The sequence below is a fragment of the Garra rufa genome, chromosome 3, assembly GCF_049309525.1.
Source record: "Garra rufa chromosome 3, GarRuf1.0, whole genome shotgun sequence".
In the NCBI taxonomy this organism is placed as follows: Eukaryota; Metazoa; Chordata; class Actinopteri; order Cypriniformes; family Cyprinidae; genus Garra; species Garra rufa.
Genome location: NC_133363.1, coordinates 47,613,057 through 47,636,738, shown reverse-complemented (window position 1 = coordinate 47,636,738; position 23,682 = coordinate 47,613,057). Strand labels below are relative to the sequence as shown.

At 36.9% G+C, this 23,682-nt stretch overlaps 1 protein-coding gene across 5 annotated transcripts in view; it reads left to right on the top strand.

Annotated features, from left to right (window-relative positions):
- Window positions 1-22,802, top strand: part of mark2b (MAP/microtubule affinity-regulating kinase 2b) — a 61,370-nt gene extending 38,568 nt beyond the window's left edge. For 2 of the 5 annotated variants that reach the window (XM_073836275.1, XM_073836273.1), the window contains exons 15-18: window positions 11,425-11,688; window positions 14,736-14,762; window positions 17,828-17,863; window positions 20,513-22,802. In XM_073836275.1, the coding sequence (XP_073692376.1) occupies window positions 11,425-11,688; window positions 14,736-14,762; window positions 17,828-17,863; window positions 20,513-20,948 (763 nt within the window). In that variant the 3' untranslated portion in view covers window positions 20,949-22,802. The remainder of the gene's footprint in view (window positions 1-11,424; window positions 11,689-14,735; window positions 14,763-17,827; window positions 17,864-20,512) is intronic. The other 3 variants (XM_073836276.1, XM_073836277.1, XM_073836278.1) reach the window with 3 other exon arrangements.
- Window positions 22,803-23,682: the final 880 nt, after the last annotated feature.

Genomic DNA, 23,682 nt, shown 5'->3' with positions numbered 1-23,682 from the left:
AGATAGAGCTTTCTGCCTACTGGAGTCTTGTTGCACAAAGATAATGTCTTCTGTTCTACCGAAGTTTTGAGTAGTGATCACAAATATGCATATGCTTAAAGTATGGTGATGAGTCAAGTCCATATGCATGTACCTTGTAGTTTAAATATTGTTAACTGGTTGATCAATTTGAACTATAAATTTGCACTTTTGCTCTATCAACAAGTGTCGATTCCAGTGCAGAAAGCCCTATGCCATTAGAAATAATAAAGGCTTGTTCAGACCAAGACTAAATAAACAAAGATGATAAGATTTCAAAAGGAAACAATGCATCTTTATAAACACCTTTGTACCAAGCTCTGAATAACATGGATTATGTGTTGTACTTTTATTATTATTATTGTTAGTGTCATTATTTGTTATGGTTCAGATGGAAAAATAAATAAACTTGTAGAAGAATAATGTATTAGCTTTTAGGTCATGTGTCAGGGACTGACCTATCAGTGAATGACCAAGGAAAATTTGATTTTGATAACAGAAACTTGCCAAATTCATTGAGCTACATAACAGAAACACTACAAGTCAAAAGTTTTTGAACAGTAAGATTTTTTGTTTTTTTAAAAGAAGTCTCTTCTGCTTACCAAGCCTGCATTAAACTGTACAATTTGTTTTTTTCCCCAATTTAAATAACTGTTTACTATTTAAATTTTATTTTAAAATGTAATTTATTCCTGTGATTTCAAAACTGAATTTTGAGCATCATTACTCCAGTCACATGATCCTTCAGAAATCATTCTAATAATCGTGTTTGTTGCTCAAAAAACATTTATTATTATGGTTGAAAACAGCCGATTAGAATTTATTCAGGTTTCTTTGATGAATAGAAAGTTCAGGTGAACAGCATTTATCTGAAAAAAAATCTTTTGCAACATTATAAATGACAGTTTGATCAATTTAAAGCAACCTTGATAAATAAAAGTATTCATTTCTGTTTTACACTGGCTCCAAGACTTTGAATGGTACAGTGTGTAATGTTACAAAAGCTTTTTATTTCAGATAAATGCTGATCTTTGGATCTTTCTATTCATCAAAGAAACCTGAATAATAAAAATGTTTCTTGAACAGCAAATCAGCATATTAGAATGATTTCTGAAGGATCGTGTGACACTGAAGACTGGAGTAATGATGCTGAAGTTTTATCTTTAATCACAGGAATAAATTACATTTTAACATGTTCAAATAAGTAGTTATTTTAAATAGTAAAAGTGTTTCACAGTATTGCTGCTTTTGCTATTTTGAATCAAATAAATGCAGGCTTAGTAAGCAAAAGATAATTGTTTAAAAATAGATTAATAATAATAATAACAAAAATAAAACAATAATAAAATACAACATACCACAGTCCTCTGAGATGGCCTAAAGGTGAGTAAATGATGAGAGAATTTTATTTTTGGGTGGAGTATCCCTTGAACTTGGTGTCTGAACAAGCCTTTAACTGTTGTTTTTAGAGCTGTGCTCTGCTACTGTGGTTCTCTATGGGTGTGTAAGTATTTTATGATAACACTGATGAATGATGAAGACCCCATGAATTCAAATTATGCTTTCTAGAATAACAACATAATTTATTCCTAATATCAACTTTTGACTAGCAATAGCAAGTAGCAAATCAGGTGATGTATGTCACGGCCCAACTTCCTGTTAAAGTAACTAATGTTTCGACACAGGAAAGAAAGCTATTTCCATCAAACGATTTCATGGGGTCTTTAAGAGTTATAACCTCTTGTCCTTTTAATGCTACTGCAGGTTTTGTTGATTTGCCTGTGTGTTTTCTCATGAGCTTATCTAAAGGCATTCAGATGGTGTGTCGGGTTAAATATTCCTCACACATCCCTCTTCTTTTTCCATTTCTTTCTCTCTCTCCCGGATCATTTGTCTTTGAACGCTCCGTTTGTTTTTCTTCTGTCTGCGTTGTGAGTGTGTGTGACTTTGTGTGTCTTTGTTAGAGTATGTATAGCTTTAAATGGATTAGGGTGGCTTGTGATGGAAAAAAGCACCATTGACTCTGTTGTAAGGTTGCTGTAGTCGTCTGTAATAGGCTTAGCTTCTCTCTGCCACATAGCAAGGTGATAGCATGTTATTTCTCCACCACAAGCTCAACTAATCCCTGCATAGTGGCGTGTGTGTGTGTGTGTGTTTCTTTTGTGCTTTTCTGTGAAATCAGCACTCTGTTTGACCTCTCTCTCCCTCCCTCCATCTCCCCCTCTCTCTATCCTGTACCATTCACAGCTGTCTCTCACTTCAGATGCCTATCTGTCTGTCTATCTATCTATCTATCTATCTATCTATCTATCTATCTATCTATCTATCTATCTATCTATCTATCTATCTATCTATCTATCTATCTATCTATCTATCTATCTATCTATCTATCTATCTATCTGTCTATCTGTTTATCTGTCTATCAGTTCATCTATCTATTGTTCTGTCTGTCGGTTCATTTATTTATTGCTCTATTGCTGCCCGTCTTTCTATCACTCTATCATCTGTTTATTGATTTGTTTGATGCTCTATCTGTCGTTCTGTTGGCTTGTCCATTTATCGCTCTATCCATCTCTCCATAAACTATCGATCTATCAGTCTGTTGGTTTGTTTATCTATTGCTCTATCCATCTATCTGTCACTCTATTGCTCTAGCCATCTGTCGCTCTATTGGTTTGTCCATTTTATAACTCTATCTATCTGTCTGTCTGTCTGTCTGTCTATCACTCTATCAGTTCATCTATCTATTGTTCTGTCTGTCGGTTAATTTATCTATTGCTCTATTGCTGCCTGTCTTTCTATCTATCACTCTTATCTGTTTATCGATTTGTTTGATGCTCTATCTGTCGCTCTGTTGGTTTGTCCATTTATCGCTCTATCCATCTCTCTATATATGGCTCTAATGATCTATCAGTCTGTCAGTTTGTCTATCTATCGTTCTTTCTTTCGTTCTATCAGTCAGTCTTTCTTTCGATCTTTTTATCAGTCTTTCAATCTTTTTATCAGTCTTTCTTTTTTTCTATCAGTCTTTCTTTCTTTCTATCACTCTTTCTTTCTTTCTATTTGTCTTTTTGTTTATCTGTCACTTTATTGCTGCTGTCTGTCTTTCTAATCTCACTCTATCATCTCTGTTAGTCTATCAGTTCATCTATCTATTGCTCGGTCTGTCAGTTTGTTTAGTCACTCTATCGCTCTAGCTGTTTGTTGCTCTGTTGCTTTATCAGTAGTTTTCTATCACGCTTTCTATTGCTCTTTTGTTGCCTGTCTTTTTATCACTCTATATCTGTCTATTGCTCTATCATCTATTTATCGATTTTTTTGAAGCTTAGTCTATCGCTCTGTTGATTCGTCCATTTATCGATCTATCCATCTGTCCATATATGGATCTATCGATCTATCAGTCTAATAGTTTTAGGGCTGGGCAATTTGGCTTAGAATCAAAATCTCGATTAATTGAACATTCTAACCCGATTACGATTAATGAACGATTATTTTATTTATTAATAAAATTATATTTAATTATATTTATATAATATTTATTTTTTTGCCCTCATAGTTCACTGACAAGTTTTGTACAGTAAATATGTTCTCATATTACAAGCGAGAGATTTTTGGATGAAGGGTGCATTACTTGATTTTAAAATAATTGAAGGAAACACACTATCTACGATCTATGATTATTAATTGAACATCAGTGTTGAACAACTGAAATTAAAGCAAGCATTGCTTAAAACGAAAAGTCACATTTTTCTTTAATTAGTGAAAATAAATAACTTGCACTATTGGAAACAAAATAAATAATTTTCAATGGTTTTTCATATTAAAAGTAGAAAATAAGCAGTATCTCCTCTAAATAAAATTACCCATGTATATCCTGTAAATACTTTTTACTGTATAAATACTGTTTAAGCTCTCCATCGACATCGACGTCGGCGGAATAACGGAATGGAGCGCTTGTGTTTTTTAAAGGGAAAGTAATTGAAATAATCTTCCTGGAAAAATTTTAACGATTATAGGTTCTGAATGTCGATTTCGATTATTTTTCAATTAATCGCCCAGCCCTAAATAGTTTGTCTATCTGTTGCTCTGTCTGTGGGTTTGTTTACCTATTGCTCTGTCCATCTGTCTGCCACTATCGCTCTAGCTGTCTGTTGCTCTATCTGTCATTTCATCTATCACTCTAGCTTTCTATCATGCTTTCTATTGCTGGTTGTCTTTCTATCTATCGCGATCACTGTTATCTATTTATTGATTTGTTTGATGCTCCTAGCTGTCACTCTATTGGTTTGTCCATTTATCGCTTTAATCATTGGTTTATATATGACTCTCTCTGTCTATCTATCCATCTGTCTGTATCCATCTATCTTTCAGTTGATCTATCATGTGGTCTATCTGTCTATCAGTTCATCTATCTATTGCTGTGTCTGTCTGTCAGTTCGTTTATCTATAGCTCTATCCATATATGTGACCCTGGACCACAAAACCAGTCTTAAGTCGCTGGGGTATATTTGTAGCAATAGCCAAAAATACATTGTATGGGTCAAAATTATTGATTTTTCTTTTATGTCAAAAATCATTAGGAAATTAAGTAAAGATCATGTTACATTAAGATTTTTTGTAAAATTCCTACTGTAAACCTATCTAAATGTTTTTGTTTGCACCCTTAGATTCCAGATTTTCAAATAGATGTATCTCGGCCAAATATTGTCCTATCCTAACAAACTATACATCAATAGAAAGCTTATTTATTGATCTATCATACGATGTATATATCTCAGTTTTGTAAAATTTAACCTTATGACTGGTTTTGTGGTCCAGGGTCACATATCTGTTACTCTATCTATTTGTCACTCTAGCTGCTTGTTGCTCTATATGTCACATTATTTATCCCTTTAACTATCTATCACACTTTCTATTGCTCTGTAGCTGCCTGTCTTTCTGTCTATCACTTTCATCTGTTTATCTATTGCTTTATCATCTATTTAACTATCTCTTTTGGTTTGTCCATTTATCACTCTATCCCTCTGTCCATATATGGTTGTGTCTGTCTGTCTGTCTGTCTGTCTGTCTGTCTGTCTGTCTGTCTATCTATCTATCTGTCTATCTGTCTATCTGTTTATTTATATATCACTCTATCCATTATCTATCACTTTATCCATCTGTCGGTCTTGCTCTTTGTTGCTTTATGTCTATATCTGTTGCTTTATTTATCATAACTATCTATCACTCCTTCTATTGATGTTCTGTCTATCTGTTTATATGTCGCTTTAGCTTTCTATTACGCTTCCTATTGCTCTATTGTTGCCTGTCTTTCTATCTATCACTCTATTGCTCTATAATCTCTTATCTGTTGGTTTGACTATTTATTGCTCTATCTATCTATCTATCTATCTATCTATCTATCTATCTATCTATCTATCTATCTATCTATCTATCTATCTATCTATCTATCTATCTACCTATTCTGCCAATCTGTTGCTCAATCTATCTATATATCACTCTGTCTGTCATGCTATCCATCTCTCTTTCTATGGCTATATGTGTTGCTCTGTCATCCTTCAATCTATCTATCTATTGCTCTATATCACTATGCCTAGTATCTATTGTCTGTTTGTTGATTTGTCTGTTTCTCTGTCTGTTGGTTTATATATTGCTCTGTCTGTCTTCATCATTCTTTCTAATGTGTGCCAAGTGTTGTTTCTAATGGAATGCTTCTCCCTCCCTCCCTGCCTCCACACATACGCACACACTTGTGTTTATGTGTGTGTTGATTTGTGCGTGTGTGTACGGAGGGGCCGCTGTCTCTCTCCCCTCAGCCTGAGCACTCCCGGGTCCCGCGCCTCCACGGCCTCGGCCGGCGCCGTGCTCTCATCCTCCTCTTCCTCACGCACCCGCCATCACAAGTCCCTCTCCACCTCTGCCCATCCTTGCCCCGCAGACCTGCACTCACACCGGCCCAGGCAAGTCCCCACGCCGCCAAAGAGAGAACCCAACAGGAAACCAGTCATGTCAACTACTAAACAGTGTCGCATAAAGTGATGAAATCTGGGAATTGTAGCACGTCTCAGGGGGTTTATGTATTCTTAGAAATCGTTCACTTGGCAGGAAAAGAGCTTGCAGGAAGTCAGGGGGTGACAAAAGTCTACACTAGGAGATAGTTGTGCTACAAGACTAAAACAAGACACTTTTTCATATCCCTTCTGAAAAGACCATCACGGCTGGCCACCAGCATATGTTTTGGCTTGTGGTCCACAGTATGCAGTACTGTTGTGTCCAGGCTTCTTCACAAGCAGGGGAAAGAGTAGTTCAGCCAAAAATGAAGTATCATAATTTACTTACTCTTGTGTCATTCCTAATCTGTATGACTGATTGTGGAACACAAAATATGATATTTTGAAAAATGTCTTCGTTCAATGAAGTATGTATGTTCATACAATGAAAGTCAGAGTTTTTTTGGACCTCAGTGACTTGAATTGTATGTACGGAAACCGAAAGTCATGCAGGTTTAGAACAGCATGAGGCTCACTCAGAAAAATCTCATTTTGAATGAACTACTACTTTAAACCAGCAAGACTTTCTTGGTCAACCAGTTTCACTGAAAAAAACAAAACATGCAGCTTTGTCTGTCACATACCAGCTTGGACCACAACACTGTACTTAGCAGGGATTTCAGGAAAAACAAGAAACGGTAATATTTGTTACAGCTTTCACAAAGTCATGAGTGGTTGTTAAAATAGGATGTGAACGGCGATACCTGTCAGTGTTGCTGAAATAAACTAATGCTACACAGACCCCACTCCACTTTACAGCTAATCGCTTTCCCCTGTTCTTTTAGATATCATTTCCTGTCCTCTCTTGACTATCACCGATTGCACAAGGCCACAAATAAAACCGCACATTCATACTAAACTCTGAGCACACCAGGAACACACCAGTCTATTGTAGTGCTGCAGCTAAGGCAGCGTGGAGTGTGAATGATTCAGATAGCCTGTCAGTGCTGCTGTAAGTGAATGGCTGGTCTGTTGCATGCAGTGAGCTGAGCCTCTTCCGAGCGTGGTTGGGGACCACTGAGAGAAGGTACTGCTGCCCTGTTACATCGTCTCTCTCACTCCTTTGTGCTTCTCTGCCCCCTGTGCACTGTTTCCCCGTTTGGAGTGAAATGTACCTCAGTGCAAGGGCCATATATTCAGATTTGTGCACTGTATATATGAATGAGTGAGTGAGGGGCCATGTACAGCACATAGTGTGGCTCATTTTGTCTCTCAAGGTCCTTTCACGTGACTCACGGCAGGACGCAAGTGTTGACTTCCACAAGTGCTGCAAATAGCGTACAGGAAGGGAGATTCTTTAAGTTAACTGAAAATAGTGATGTAGTAATGGCAAGCTCATGTGTTTGATTCCCAGGGAATGCATACATGTAAATGTAGAAATTAGAATGGGTTCATGAAACTGTCTCAGGACACCTTTAGCTGCCACTTGATCAGTCCCTCTTAGATCTTTTGATTTTGGCACAAAAACTGCCCAGTGAAAAGTCACTGGCAACTTAAACTTTTCAACAATTTGCATGAGTGCAAGCTAGTGTTGATGGTAAAACTGTGGTTTGATGTAGGGGTCGACCGAGTATCGGCGCCGATATAAAGCATTTTTTGGTTTATGGCTCAGTATCGGTCATTTTCAAAACCGATTTGCTAATTAAAATAATTTAAAAGCATTTAAAGAAAGTTTTTGTAAGAGCCCTTGTTATTCTTAAATTTTGTACACAAGACTTGTATATCGGTTCAAAATATCGGTTATCGGTCTACTTGATCTGTAATAACTGGTATCGGCATGGGCCCTGAAAAACGGGTTCATGAAACTGTTTAGGACACTTAGCTGCCACTGGATCAATCTCTTCAAAAACTGGCCAGTAGTCATTTTCACAGATACATTTTTCAATGATTATCAGTCATTTTCAAAACTGATTTGCAGATTGAAATAATTTAAAAACATTTAAAAGAAGTTTTTTGTAAGAGCCCTTGATATTCTTAATTTTGACATAAATTTAAATTTTTTACACCAGACAGATATCGGTTCAAAATATCGGTTATCAGATATAACTTCTTACGATTTTGGCACAAAAACTGCCTAGTAATCATTGGACATACTTTGAAAAGTCAGTGGCAACCTAAACTTTTCAACAATTTCCTGGTGTCGATGGTAACGCTGTGGGTTTATGTAGGGTTTGACCGATTATCGGCGCCAAAATATTAAGCATTTTATGGTTTATGGTTAGATATTGATCTTTTTCAAATCCGATTTGCTGATAAAATCATTTAAAAGCATTTAAAGACTGTTTTTGCAAGAACACTTGTTATTCTTAATTTTGACATTTAATTTTAATTTTTACATCAGACAAATATATCGGTTCAAAATATCGGTATCAGTATCAGCCCTGAAAATACATATTAGTCAACCCCTAGAGTTTGATGCTTTTCTGACTAGAGGAACTTCAACTTGAGTCATGTGCAAGGGCCTTCACTTTGACACTTTGGAACTGTGTGGTTTGCCACTGTGAAAATCTCTGCTCCAGGAGATGGTAATATATAAAACATATCTGAATAATACTAGATGCATGTCCCATCATACATGTTTCATGTATGTTCTGACATGCGTCATAAGTGCAGATGTGTTTTCCCAGTGGCATTGGTTTGGTTCTTAAGCTCCTGCTCACATTTGCTAGACTGAGTGCTTGTGTGTCATTTTTTCACTTCTAAACATTCAGCTGTGTGCCATATCTGACATACTACAGTGTTACCATGCTAAGCTGTTGTGTTTGTGTGTACTAGTTTGCACAGTCAGAGTTTGTCGATGAAGCTTTCCCCAAATCTGCCCCTGAGTATTCTTGCTCCATGGTAAAGTGATAGAGTTGGACACTCTCCCAGTGATGTGCACAGTCATTCAGGCCCCCGGTTTAATCCACCCTAAAGTGTTGGTGATGACCTGCTGTGAACTTTTGTGAGTTTGAGGGTTTGAGAAGGTCATTTAGGTCATTAGCCAGTGTATTGAGGTCATACTTGGATCTGTAAAAGGTAAGTGATGGTGGTGCAGCCAAAAAATAAATGTAAAACAAATTAAAAGAAAAGAGCTCAAATGAGGTGAAAAAGAGAGAATAATTGAGTCATTGGCATTGTAAATGCTGATCCACAGCAACCAACTAATTTGTTTAGTTGTTAACTCAAAGTCAACATGAAATGATGCTTACAACCCATTTTACTTGCATATTTTGGGATGAAACAGAATATTCAAAGATAAAATTGTCAATCAGGATTTGATTTTATTATTTAATTTAATTTGATTTTATTTTTCCAGAAATGTGAAAGTAAATGGGGTTGAATTAGATTTCATGTTGGCTGTAAAAAAGATCTTTCCAAGTCTTTATTTTCTAGAAGCAGACCAGTGCGTGTAACCTCGTCAAATCAGGAGCTATAAACATGTTCCTAAATGAGACAATAATATGGTGTCTGTATATAGAGCAGATCATAGTTTGTTATTCCAAACACAGCTATGTTTCTGAGAAGGGTCCAGCACACTTCACTTCCTGGCTGAAGTGGACGGACAGTGTTTTGTGATCTAGCTTTGGCGGGTTCAGTTATCCAGAGTCATGTGACCTCGCTGGCTGCGCTTGTGCCAGTTGGCGACTGGTTCTGGCTAGGTTCTACTACACTGGTTGGCACTTAAACAGATGTTGGCATGGACCTGACATGGTTGGGTGAGATTTTCACAGACATTGTGCAGAAAGAACAGCTATGGGGGAGGTGTGCTGCTTCACTGCACACACTTAGTTGGACACACACACTCACACATACACACACAAATTACAGTAAGCAAGTTTCACAATATCCCTGATCAGTGTGTGTGTGTGTGTGTGTGTGTGTGTGTGTGTGTGTGTGTGTGTGTGTGTGTGTGTGTGTGTGTGTGTGTGTGTGTGAGAGAGATATAACAGATTAAAGGTCTATGCGTTGGGCCGGAGATATGAAGTCTGTGTTCTCTTCTCTGCAGTCGACATATTTCATTATTTTGAGATTACATAATCTAAGTTACTTGAGCACTGCTAGAGCCAGAACAGAGCTCCTGATACTTTAACCATTGGTTTACCATCATTTAAAACTGTATTTTTAAGTTAAACACGATTTTATAGAGATTGTTTCATGAATGCATACACTACCAGTCAAAAGTTTTTGGACAGTAAGATTTTTAATGTTTTTTGATTTTTAATGTTTTTTTATGAGTCTCTTATGTTCACCAAGCCTGCATTTATTTGATCCAAAGTACAGCAAAAACAGTAAAATTGTGTTTTTACTGTTTATAACAACTGTTTTTTATTCAAATATATTTTAAAATGTAATATATTCATGTGAATTTTTAGCATCATTACTCCAGTCACATGATCCTACAGAGATCATTCTAATATTCTGATTTGCTGCTCAAAAAAACATTTATTATGTTGAAGATTTTTTTCCAGCTTTTTTTTTGATGAATAGAAAGTTTAGAAGAACAGCATTTATCTGAAATGCTTTACTTTTGATCAATTTAAACCATCCTTGCTAAATAAAAGTATTAATTTCTGTAATTCCCACCCCCCAAAAATTACTCAACTGTTTTAAATATTATAAATAATAAGAAAAATAATAAAATGTTTTAACAGCAAATCAGCGTATTAAAATTATTTCTAAAGGATCATGTGACACTGAAGACTGGAGTAATAATGCTAAAAATGTAGTTTTAATCGCAGGAATAAATTACATTTTAAAATATATTCAAATATAAAGCAGTTATTTTAAATAGTAAAAATATTTCACAATATTACTGCTTTTTCTGTATTTTGAATCAAATAAATGCAGGCTTGGTGAGCAGAAGAGACTTCTTGTTTGTCCTAAAACTTTTGACTGGTAGTTTAAATCACAATTTTTTCATATTTACAAAGTAGATTTGAAACACCCATTATCTGCTATTCTTTCTGCAGACATTAATGAAAATCAACGCTCCATGTCCATATTATATTTAATTTTAAATTATTGCTTTAAACCGTATTTCATTTTTTGAAAGTTTTCTTCTATTTATTTATTTCATTTTTTTTCCATTTAATTTTTAGGTTACACCTTATTTTACACTGTCATTGCTACAGTGTAAATACTGAGTAATATTAATTAACAACATGCACTTATGCATACAATACATTTTTTATGTATATAATTGTCATTTTATTAAAATAAAAAAATAATAAATGCATTTAAATATTTATTGAAATCAATTTTATAAAAAAAAGATATATAAAATGTTTTCAATGTTTTAATTTTGATACAGATCCGTCCATATCCTGATCTTTATTTGTTTCCTTTTCTTTGGGGAAAAATTGCTTTGTCACAGTGACCCCCCACAGAGAGCACCTGGCGCCTCCCCATCAGCCCACAATATCAGCAGCGCAGCTGGGACGGACCGTACCAATTTCCCTAGAGGGGTGCCCACCCGCAACACCTTCCACCTCGGCCAGCAGCGGGGCGCACGGGACCAACAGGGTTCTCCTTACCACGGAGCCCCCGCCTCCCCTTCTCTCTCCCACGGGAACAGCCAACAACGACGGCCTGCGGCTTCCGGCATCTTCAGCAAGTTCACCTCCAAGTTTGTGCGCAGGTGAGATGTTCAACGAGTGTTCGATAAATCAGTAGGTTGACATGAAACCACTGATTTTAGGAGGTGTTTAACAGCCCGAGAAGCCCGAATGTGGCTGAGCGTGGTGGTGTGAGGATGAGTGCGATGAATGCCGGTTATTTTTTCAGTTAAAGATAGATTAGGTAATGATGAAAAATAACAGAAGGAGACTTGAAGACAAAGTGAACACATCAGCACATTCTCACACCTCCTGCTGAGGGTTATTTCATAGGTGTTTGTCACTATATTCGGTTAGTATGCTGCTCCATCTGTGATCAAACAGCTTCACGAGTGGGTTTGTCCTTGCAAAACGCCGGCACATGCAATCACGTTGTTCAACAGACTACTGGGTATTGTCATAATTTCACCCGCAAGGTCAGGCTTTCATAAGGCAATCAAAGTGCTGTCAGTGCCCATAATCCCAACACGAATCTCAGCTCATTTAAACACATGCAGATTTCTCATCAGTTTCATCATCTCTGTCTCCAAGTTCCAGCACACATATCGCTACCTTTTCCGCACCTCCGTGGCGACAGTATCCTTGGTAACAGCTGAGGTATTGCATTCCCCAGCTCTATAAATACTTGTGGAGGGGACACCTTGGCATCCACTCACTAGTGCCAGTTTACAAAAAAACTCACGCTGTATATTAATTGCTACATTTCTTAAAACTCATGTTTCGACTGCTAGATGAAAAATCTGTCCGCAGATACACTTTGAGGAACATAAAAACACCTACATGTTTAGTCTTTCATTTGTTTTCAGTCTCAGATTTCAAAAGGAAAGGGTGAAATGACAGATGACGTTTTCTATTTTGTCTGTGTGTATCTATGTTTGTTTATGTGTCCTTTTGTGTATACATTAAAGCCAGTGTGGGAATGGTTTGACATTAAAACGAATTGTGCAGTTTAATAAATGAATGTAAACATCCTTTTTTAAAGGGATAGTTTACTCAAAACTGAAAATTCTGTCATTAATTACTCACCCTCATGTTATTTCAAAACTGTAAGACCTTCATTCATCTTTGAAACACAAATTAAGATATTTTTGATGAAATCTGAGAGCTTTCTGACTCTGCATAGACAGCAACGCAACTGACACGTTCAAGGCCAAGAAAGGTAGTAAGGACATTGTTAAAAAAAAAAGTCCATGTGACATCAGTGGTTCAATTGTATGGGGGAAAAAAAGATTTTTTTAAATAACGTTGTTACTATTTGTTTTCTTTGTGCACAAAAAGTATTCTTGAAGCTTCATAATATTACAGTTGAACTACTGAGTCACATGAACTATTTTAACGATGTCCTTACTATCTTTACGTGCCTTTAATGTGTCAGTTGCATTGCCGTCAGAAAGCTCTCGGATTTAATCAAAAATATCTTAATTTGTGTTCTGAAGATGAACGAAGGTCTTACGGGTTTGAAGCAACATGAGGGTGATGACAGAATTTAAATTTTTGGGTCAACTATCCCTTTAAGGTCAACATGAAATGGCATTCGCAACCCATTTTACTTCACTAATATGAAATTTTTCTAAATAAAACTGAATATTATAATTTGTAAAAAAAAAAATAAATAAATAAAAAAAAATAAATAGGGCCAGGCTTGAATGTGAGCTCAATGGTAATACCTCTGTTTCAGATTTATTGTTGAATAATGTATGCAACTTTTATTACAATACTTTTCAAAAGTTTGGGGTCGTTAAGATTCTTGAGTAGCAAATCATCATATTAGAATGATTTCTGAATGATCATGTGACACTCAAGACTGCTGAAAATTCAGCATCGTCATCACAGAAATAAATTACGTTTGAAAATATATTAAAATAGAAAACAGTTATTTTAAATTGTAATAATATTTCACAATATTACTGTTTTTTACTGCAGTAAAACACATAACTTAATGAGCATAACAGACTTCTTTCAAAAACAGTAACAATCTTACCCATCTCAAATTTTAAACAGTAATGTATAATAATGTAAAATGCCCTGAAATTACTGTTTTAACAATTGACCTTTTGCAAAAACCTAGTCCTCTAAGTTACGGTTGCTATGTCCGACAAACAGTGCCATTCTCACATTGCACATCACTTTCTCGCAGTGAAAAATACATTGCGGAGCAAAGAGACAAGACAGAGCAGATTACTTCTGGTGTGAAACAAGGTCTCAGCTTTCAAGTTTAGTCAAGAAGTTCAAACAAATAACATTTTGTGGCTCTTAGCTCTTGGCCTTAGTTCAAACGGCACGTGAACCAATCGTCTTTTCACATTTATTTAAAGCACTAAATAAACATAAATGAACATCAGAAGGTATTTTATTTCAAACGTGGAAAGTCGCCAATACACACAAGTTTTCAAGTTGAAGTCCACCTAAGTTAATCTGCTCTCCTGTCTTGATTAATTTGTCGGATAAAATGGCGGATTCGGCGTTCTGATTGGTCAGATCACCTGTCAATCAACCTGTTTGCGAAAGGTCAATTGGCTAGATTTTTTTATTGGCAAGACTGCATTATCTACAACATTATGTCTGAAACAAACACTACTGGCTATTGCTTAACATTATGTTCACCACCTGAGTGGCCTAGGCCAGACATAAAGGTTAGTCATTTCAGAGGTGGAGCTAAATGACAAAGACAATTTCTTTTTCGTTAGTGTAATTTGCAATGATTAACTGTGCACAGTTGCTTAATTTCTAGTCTTTTTGTGACACAAAGTAAATTGGGTCAGTTTTGATTTCATGTTGGCTTTAACAATACTTCAGATTAGGCGGTTTAACTCTACTTTGTGTTTGTGTAAGCATTCCAACCTTTGTAAGAGTGTTAATAATTTACTTAATAGTTTAATTGCATGCAGTGACCCAGATTACTAATGTTATTCGCTCATTCTGTAGTTTAAACAGATAACCCATCAAATAACCCCAGACTGATTGTTGCTTTGTCCAGGGCAGCCCAACCACTTTGACATTTTCGTTTGCTTTTTTTGCAATTTACATATATATATTTCTTTTCTTTTTTTCTTTTACTTTTGTTTTGTAGAAATCTGTCATTCAGATTCCCCAGAAGGTAGGCAACGATGACCCTAACCCCCCTTTGTTTAAGGCTTGTTTTGACCTACCTTTTTTTATTTCTCTTTCCTTGTTCCTTGTCTACATCCCTAAGTGTGTTCTGTGATTGGCCCTTTTTTTCCCTGGTTGTTTATTTTGTGTGCAGTGTCATGACCAGCACTAACGCCCAACTTAAACCCTTAAAAACCACCGTCCTCAACTTTCCACAGTAACACCCAGCGCCTTTCCTCCCCGTCTCCATCCTTTTATTTCCCCTCCCTATCAGTTTACCTGATGATCTCACCTGTGTGTCCCAGATTCTGTGTGACTAGTGTCTCTGCCTGCTCGAATAACACACTTGTTTTAACTTTGTTCATCAAATTATCCTGTAAAAAAAATTTAACAGTTGCCATAAAAATGTTAGTCGTAAGGCTCAATTTTATTTTAAAAATGACATTTATATATCATCTGAAAGCTGAATAAATAAGCTTTCCATTGATGTGTGGATAGGACAATATTTGAAAATCTGTAATCTGAGGGTGCAACAAAATCTAAATGTTGAGAAAAATCTTAGCAATACATATTACTAAACAAAAATTAGGTTTTGATATATTTACAGTAGGAAATTTACAAAATATCTTATTGGAACATGATCTTTACTTAATATTCTTATGATTTTTGGCATAAAAGAAAAATCAAAAAATGTAACTTATATAATGTATTGTTAGCTATTGCTACAAATATACCTGTGCTACTTAAGACTGGTTTTGTGTTCCAGGGTCACATATTAGAATCATTTCTGAAGGATCATGTGACACTGAAGACTAGCGTAATGATTCAGCTTTGCGGTCACAGGAATAAATTTAATTTTAAAATATATTCTAATAGAAAACATTGGAATAATATTTCACAATATGACCGTTATCAAATAAATGCAGCCTTGGTGAGCATAACAGACTTTGAACAATAGTGTATGTCCCAGTTATTATGGCACAGGTTGTTTACACCTGGTCTTCCTCATTTTGGCTCATAGAGGAAGTCATCGCTTGAATAGCCAAAGCAAAAAAAGGGAAACAAAATACTGTTAGCAATTATTGTTTATTATGATGTAGATGTCATTTCTAGTATGTATGTCGTTACGCTAAAGGCAGTCTGCCATTGTAAAGAACATAAATGTTAATGTCAGGTATTTTTTAGTGTTTTTTAAGTTTAAAAAAAAGTTTAAAGGAATAGTTCATCCGAAAATGAAAATTCTGTCATTAATTACTCACCCTCATGTCATTCCAAACTTGTAAGAACTCAAATTAAGATATTTTCGATGAAATCCGAGAGCCCAGAAAGGTAGCAAGGACAATGTTCATCATTTTATGAAGCTATGAGAATACTTTGTGCGCTTCGAAAACGAAAATAAACATATTTAAAACATATGAGTCATGATACTCTTGTGAACTTGAACTTTTTTGAATAAATTTGTTATTTTTGTTTTCTTTGTGCACAAAAAGTATTCTTGGAGCTTTATAACATTACGGTTTAACCACTGCTGTCACATGGACTACTTTAACAATGTCCTTGCTAACTTTCTGGGCCTTGAACGTGTCAGTTGCATTGCTGTCTATGCAGGGTCAGAAAGCTTTTAGATTTAATGAAAAATATCTTAATTTATGTTCTAAAGACAAACAAAGAACTTACAGGTTTGGAGCAACATGAAGGTGGGTAATTAATGACAGAATTTTCATTTTTGACTGAACTGTCCCTTTAAACGATGACGGAGACCGATGGGATAAAGAATGTTTATCTCACGTTTCCTCTCTCTTTTCCACTTGCTCATTAACAATGACAACAGCTACAGAAGCTGAGACCGACCAGCTGTCAGGCTTTGTCCTGCTCAAAAACCTAAAACCAAACTTTCCCCATTGCATTACTCTCTCTCTCTCTCTCTCTCTGTTATGCGGCATTGTCAGAATCTGTTTGACTGATGACTCACTCACACGCAGGCACCTGGTGAACGGACGTCACCATCTGTCTGAAGTCACTAACCACTTGGGCCACTGGCACAAAAACATGGAGTTTGAATTAACAAAGACATTTTCTTCTACTGACAAGACTATGTTGATAACCTAATGTTCATGTTTTAGTACCTAAAGTGATGCGAGGTGCTTATATCATTTTAGAGACCAACAGAGGGCACAAGCGAGCAGTTTATCAAAGGAAATATATGTCGTTGCGCCCTCTGGTGGTCAAATCTGAAACCTGTATTTTGTGATTCATGTCTGTCGGTGACCAATTGTTCTTTGCAGGATTCGTCAGATTGAATAGTTCATGTTTCTTGCAGTGCTTTAAACAACACAAATGCTTTTGCTTTGCTCGTTTTTTAACCATTTGTCATGAAGCGCTAACAAAGCCCTGAGCTGTTTCTTTCATTGTGTGTCATCCGTCTGTCCACGTGGTGTGTTTCTGTCCTCTGTGTGGTGTTTTCTGACTCTTAGCAGAAGGGCTCTGACAGTATTGTCGGTTTGCTAAGAGCTGTTTGTCTGTTTGTGCGTCTGGTGGCGTGTTCGGGATTCTTGTGTGCTCGGCCAGACAGACTATAGGGGCAGGTGACTGTTGGATGTGAGTAGTTACCATGGTGATGGGGCTCTGTAGAATCCTTTAGAGCATCTTGGACAGACCTGCATCATTCCACCCCACTTCATGTTACCGAAGCAGTCGGTCTGATTCATCTGTTCATTGGCATTACACATGCACAGTTCCAGTTGCATACAGTAGATCAGCTTAGTAACTGTGAGTGTGCATTTCTTGTGAAAAATAATATTATCGCACAGGATACTATGCTGTTGTACTGAATGTATAACATCACTGATGCAGTTGTGTTGTCGGCAGGAGGCTACAGGCGATACACTGCCGAAAATTAGTTTTGAAATGGAAATGAACAAGTGAATCAGTGGAATGTGGTGGTTCTAGAGGGATAAATGGTTTCATAACCTCATGTGGCGCTGGACAGTCCTTCCCCTTCCTGATCACTGTACTGAATGAGTTAAAGTAGAACTCAGACTAAGACTAAACTGTTGAATTTTTTCCGAGGAGCCCCTATGAGGGAGAGGGTCAAGAGGAGGGTTTCAGGTGAGAACAAAACATAAGGATTTCTTCATCAGACCTAATCAGTAGATCTTTAATTGGGCAGCAAAGGGGCTTTTAAATGGTTGATCATTTGTTTTTAACTAATTTTATTGGTTACCCAGCGGGATTTAATTGGAGGATTAATTGCAATGTGTGGATGATTGTGTGTGTGTGTGTGTGTGTGTGTGTGTGTGTGTGTGTGTGTGTGTGTGGGAGTACCTGGGATGTGTTTTGATTTTAAGTTGATTTATAATTTGTTTCTGAATTTTGTCTTTACAATGAATCTTACTGCCTGTCTCTCTGTTTCTACGTGGCAAACACATGCACAATTGAAAGTATTCTGCTTGTGTTATTTGACATAATATTGCAACATTTCCAGAAGGACTTTAAAAGGGAAGCCCAGGTATTAAAACTTGTATGGATATCCACATCGTTTTATACATATTGTGGACTATGGGGGGCACCATTATTTCAACTCTGAAAATAAAATACTGGTACGATGCCACATTGTGCGGCTTTTGGTTGTAATTTTCAGTCGGAGGGCATCAAGAGAAGTGATGTACGTCATCACTGCTTTTCTGCCGATAAGAAGAGGAGAAAATAATAAGAAGATGCCTGTGGATGAATAAAACTTCCTAAAAACCCACGTTTTTGTTTTCTCCACATTAGCCCTTATGCCTTTTAGGCTTTTAGTAGACCACAGCTACTGAAAGAGCTTACAAATGACAGAGACAAGAAATGCTAGATGCCATCCTGGCAGGATGTAATCCAAAATGCACACAATAAAAAAAAAAGCATACTTTTTTTTTTTTTTTTTGCTTATTTCAGTTAATGTCATAAAACTAGCGATCTAAGCCAGTAGTAGTGCTGACAATGTCAAGTAAACAGGGCTGAAAACGCGAAAAGAGGAACAGATGAGCTGAATCATTTGAGTCGCTGGATCCGCTCCCATTGATCCAAACTTGTGACTTTGATCATTCATTTTAAGCGATTTACTAGTAAAAGCCAGATTACATTAAAAGAGCCATTCATTTTAGAATTTTGATATCGCCTGTAATGATTTGAAAAAACACAAACTTAAAATCGCACATCACGAATCATTAGATTTAGATCGGAACAGGTTTGAGAATCATTTTGTGAATTGAATGATTCAAATCAAATAATTTGCGATACGCAATTTGAAGTTCTGAACTAAATCAAGTTAAAGTTAAATGATTCGTGATCCGGCATTCCGAGTCCTGATCTAAAATGATGGTTCATAAATCATTATTCAGATCTGGACTTTCAAGCGTGGATCGCAAATTTGATTTAGATTAGAACCTAGGAGCACGGATTGTAAATCATTTGATTCAGTTCGGGACTTCGGAGTGCATATGCGAATCATTTGTTTCATATCAAGATTTCAGAACGATTTTGCAAATCTTTTTTCCAAGTTTTTTTAAACTGTAGAAAACATCGAAAATTATAGATTATAAAAAGACAACAAAGAAAAAATGAAGTATACACAAATACAAATCCTTAAGAAAAGTTAGCCATGGTTTTACTATAGTAAAAGTGTAGTAGTCTGTTTGAAGTCAAGAAAGTAGTGTTTTAAAGTCCTGGAATTTCATTTTACAGTATCTGTATGAACCCTGGTAAACATGCCGACGCTTGTCATGATGTCGCAGCCACTGAAGTTTCTCAGTGCGGATTTCACTCGATATCCAGTGGTGTTTAGATACTTTGTGAGGAAAAATCAATAGTATGTCATTTGGTTTAAGCCTATGCCTAATATACATCGCCACCTGTAAGCTCTTTCAGTAGCTGTGGTCATCGTATCAGTTTTTTATATTTCAAGTTGTGTTGAGGTAAAACAGCAACAGGTACCGCCAGCAGACTGCAACCATTTCACGTCATCAAAATAATGGCACCTCCCATAGTCCAAAACATGTATAAAACGATGTTGGTTTTTAAAATAACGTAAATCATTCACAGGTATTCTACTACATATTTCCCTAAGAGACATCATTTACATTATATTAAGCCATTCAAGTCTTAATACCCAGGGTTCCCATGAAACATTCTTGTTTTTGACTAGCATACTCTCCAATTACCCATCTGAACCTAATTCTGCTTTTGTCACTGAGCAACATTAAGTCACTTGAACAAACCCAATCATATTTAGTCTTCTTAGGGATAAAAGAAGGAGATTTAGAGCTTCTTAAAGGCTCAAAGTCAAACTAACAGGCTCAGACTTCCCTCAACTGTAATATTCACTTCCGATTTCTACTAAGGTGTGACCGCAGATACAAGAACGCCTAAATGAAAGGTGTTCACCTAAAGCTGAAGCCTTTCACTGCTCCATGTGTTTGCGCCACATCAATTTGCACACGAACAGATGCATGCGTGCTCTCCTCTGCAACGTTTCCAGTTGTTTATTGCCGTATGTCTCTCTCCAACCATGTCCACTGCCTCATCCTCTCTCTCTCTTTCTTCAACACCCTCAATTTCCCTCTATTTGTCTCTCAATGATTTCTCACTTTTCTCCCACGCACCTTCCTACATCCTCTTTGTTCTCTCGCTCCTTCCTTTCTGTCCTCTTTCACCCCCTACCGACATTCTCTCAACCTCCCCCACCTCCATCCTTCTCTCTCTCCATCCCTGTCTCTCCAGATCTATGCTCAGCAGCGCAGAGAAGTCGGAGAAGACCAGCGTAGGGCCGGAAGACGACAACAAAGACTCCTCCTCCTCCCCGGGAGGCGGGACTCCTCCGGCGGCTCCCGTGTCCTCGCTTAAAGACCAGTCGAAGCCTCGCTCGCTCCGCTTCACTTGGAGCATGAAGACCACGTCTTCCATGGAGCCCGGCGAGATGATGAAGGAGATTCGGAAGGTTCTCGACGCCAACAGCTGCGAGTACGAGCTGCGCGAGCGCTACATGCTGCTGTGCATGGCCGGCAACCCCGCCCGCGACGACTTCGTCCAATGGGAGATGGAGGTGTGCAAGCTGCCCCGCCTCTCGCTCAACGGCGTGCGCTTCAAGAGGATATCCGGGACGTCTATTGCCTTCAAAAACATCGCCTCCAAAATCGCCAACGAGCTGAAACTGTGAGAGAAGAATGAGTGCAGGTGAAAAAGTAGCATATTAAAGAGTCTCTGAACAGGGATGAGTGAGGATATTATTGCTCAAACACAACCTGCTGGTATGGGTAGGTACAGAGAGAGATACAAGATCAGATTCATACAAACAGGGGGGGAAAATAGCACACTGGCCCTTCATTCCTGCTCATTAAGGAGTTTTGGAAAAGTAAACTCTGCAGGTTCTTGGTTCACATGTTCAATTCAGAAAGGCGACAAGCTGCAACATGGTTTGTTTTTGCTGAAAATGAATTTTGAACTAATTTTCGGTCTCTCGCACACAAACGCACCTATTGCCTATTGAAACAGACAGAGCTTAAAACGCCAAACTTGAAAGAGGGGTAGCCATTGAGACCCTTAAGCATTCACAGGGTGGAGGTGGGCAGTTTAGGACCGAGGACATACGTTTGTTGCCCCTTCAGAGAGAAAAACACACTATCTCTCTCTCTCTCTCTGTGTGTTTATTTCTTCCTCTTATTCTATCGACAGGGTTACGCCTCACCGTTGTTCAGTAAGGGCCAGAACTTGATCAATACTGAGAGGACTGTAAATTCTGGTTAAGGTGATTTTAATTCTTAATCGGCTGGGTTTAGATTTGCTGCACTGGAATGGGTGAATTTCTGTTGCCTTTTTATTTTCTTATAGAAATTAAATGTTTCATTGTTGTATTTACCAATGATTATGTTTTAATATTATTCCTAGGAAAACAAATTCTCTTTTTTTTATTTGTGGTCTCGTGTTATTGATCGTGCTATGCCTTTGTATAAAGAATGTCTGAAAAGCACCACATGACTCCCACTGAACCTTTCACACTCTCGCCCCGCTTTGTCGCAAAGGATTATGGGGCAGCAAGTACTCTCCTCACACTTAAACAAAAAAAAATCACTGGAAAAGACATTAAAGGACTCAATCCATGCAACTAATCATTCCCATGCCATTTTCGTGACTGAGGAACTGACGTCAAGCTCTTCTTCTCTGCATCCAACACCTTTCATGATTCAAGCCAAGAACTTTCCACCTGCGGGTGGCTTTTTGGCGTTTCGCATTTGATGGTACACTCTTTATGAAAACGTGTTGTGATTGAATGTGTATGTGTGTGTGTGTGTGTGTGAGAGATGATGGAGTGTCATATCTGATTAACCAAAAGGCTTGCTTAGTTTCATATCCAATGCAGAGACTATTAATACGTAGCCTTGAGACAACAAGTACCTGCCATGAAGAATCAAATATTGGCGTTCTGTTGATTCCAATATTTTGTTGGCATTATCATTTTCACTAATGAAATCAGTTCGGAGGCCATCCTCGCACAAGCAGATCAGTAATTCGAGCAGACGGAAACCAACCTGCATAAAAGAGAGCAAAAAGGTACAACATCCATTTCTGCTGAGCTGTACATGCTTGCATGCATCCTCTAGTTGACATGGGGTGCAGCGTCACCTCTGTTGTTGTGTAAAGAGGAAGGGGGTTGGGATCAGATCTCCTCAAAAAGTCTGTCACCAGTTTTGGGGGACAACTGTGCACATGTGTGTTTTATATCTTCATAGAAAATAATGATTATCTTTTTTTTTTCGTCATGTACTTTGCTGTTCTCACAATGATCATTTGTTCAAGGTGCTGGGGATCCAATTATCTTAAGTATTGTTTATTTTTCTTCAGGGTTGATTATTTTTATTCACAGTTTTTCGTTGCTGTAATTTTATTATTTGTGTCAGACTCTTTGCTGTTGGGTTAGGGGGGTTCGCATAGAAATACACCAAATGTTTTGTTTTTTTTCTTTTTGTGCAAAGATGATTATGATCAATGATAGTAATAAAACAATTAAATTCAAGCTGGCTGTATTAAAACTGATGCTGTATGTTCTAAAGTTTAATATAGCTATTTCTGAAGGTATGTTTGATTTCTCTAAGCTCTTGATGTACTAAAGTACTGATATACTTTATATAGTAATAATTGTGTCCTAACCAGGTGCCATCAGTTCAGTCGTAATATATTTGCCATTCTACAGAATTGATTCAAAGTCAAAGTGGGAAACATCTCAGAAAAATGTCTTTTCCCCCCACAAATTTTGTATGTATGAAAATTGTAGCTAATATCCAAGGTAGACATTTCTAGTAATTGTGCAATTAATTCTGATATTGTATTTTCATAAAGGAATATTTGTCCTCTCCCCAAATTTGTCACTACTGAAACACTGTAATAATAATTTAATTAAAAAAGTTATATTGACCTATTAAGATTTTGCTTACATCTTCTTTGTAAATATATATTTTTGCTATTGAATTAAAATGTTTTCAGAGATGAATCCATAACCATTTCCATTTTAACTATATTTCAAATGTGTTTTATGGGATTTGTATTTTGAATCCAAAGTTGATCATACTGATTGTTTGAATATACATTGATTGAACCAAACATTATCATAATAAAAATCATAATCATGATAATTCTTTATTTTTGACAAAACATCCAATGTTTCAGTCGTGACAGCACAGTTTTGGTAGTGACAGTAATGTCTTGGTAGCGACCACGTTACAGAATTTTAACCCACATACTAAAAATTTGTATAACTGTACTAACTTTTAATATAGTTATGCAGATTTTTTGTATTTTTTATTAGTATTTTAGTATGTGGGTTAATATTCTGTAATGTGATGTGGTCGCCCCAAAAAATATCAGATGTTACTACAGAATCTTAACCAAATGTTTCA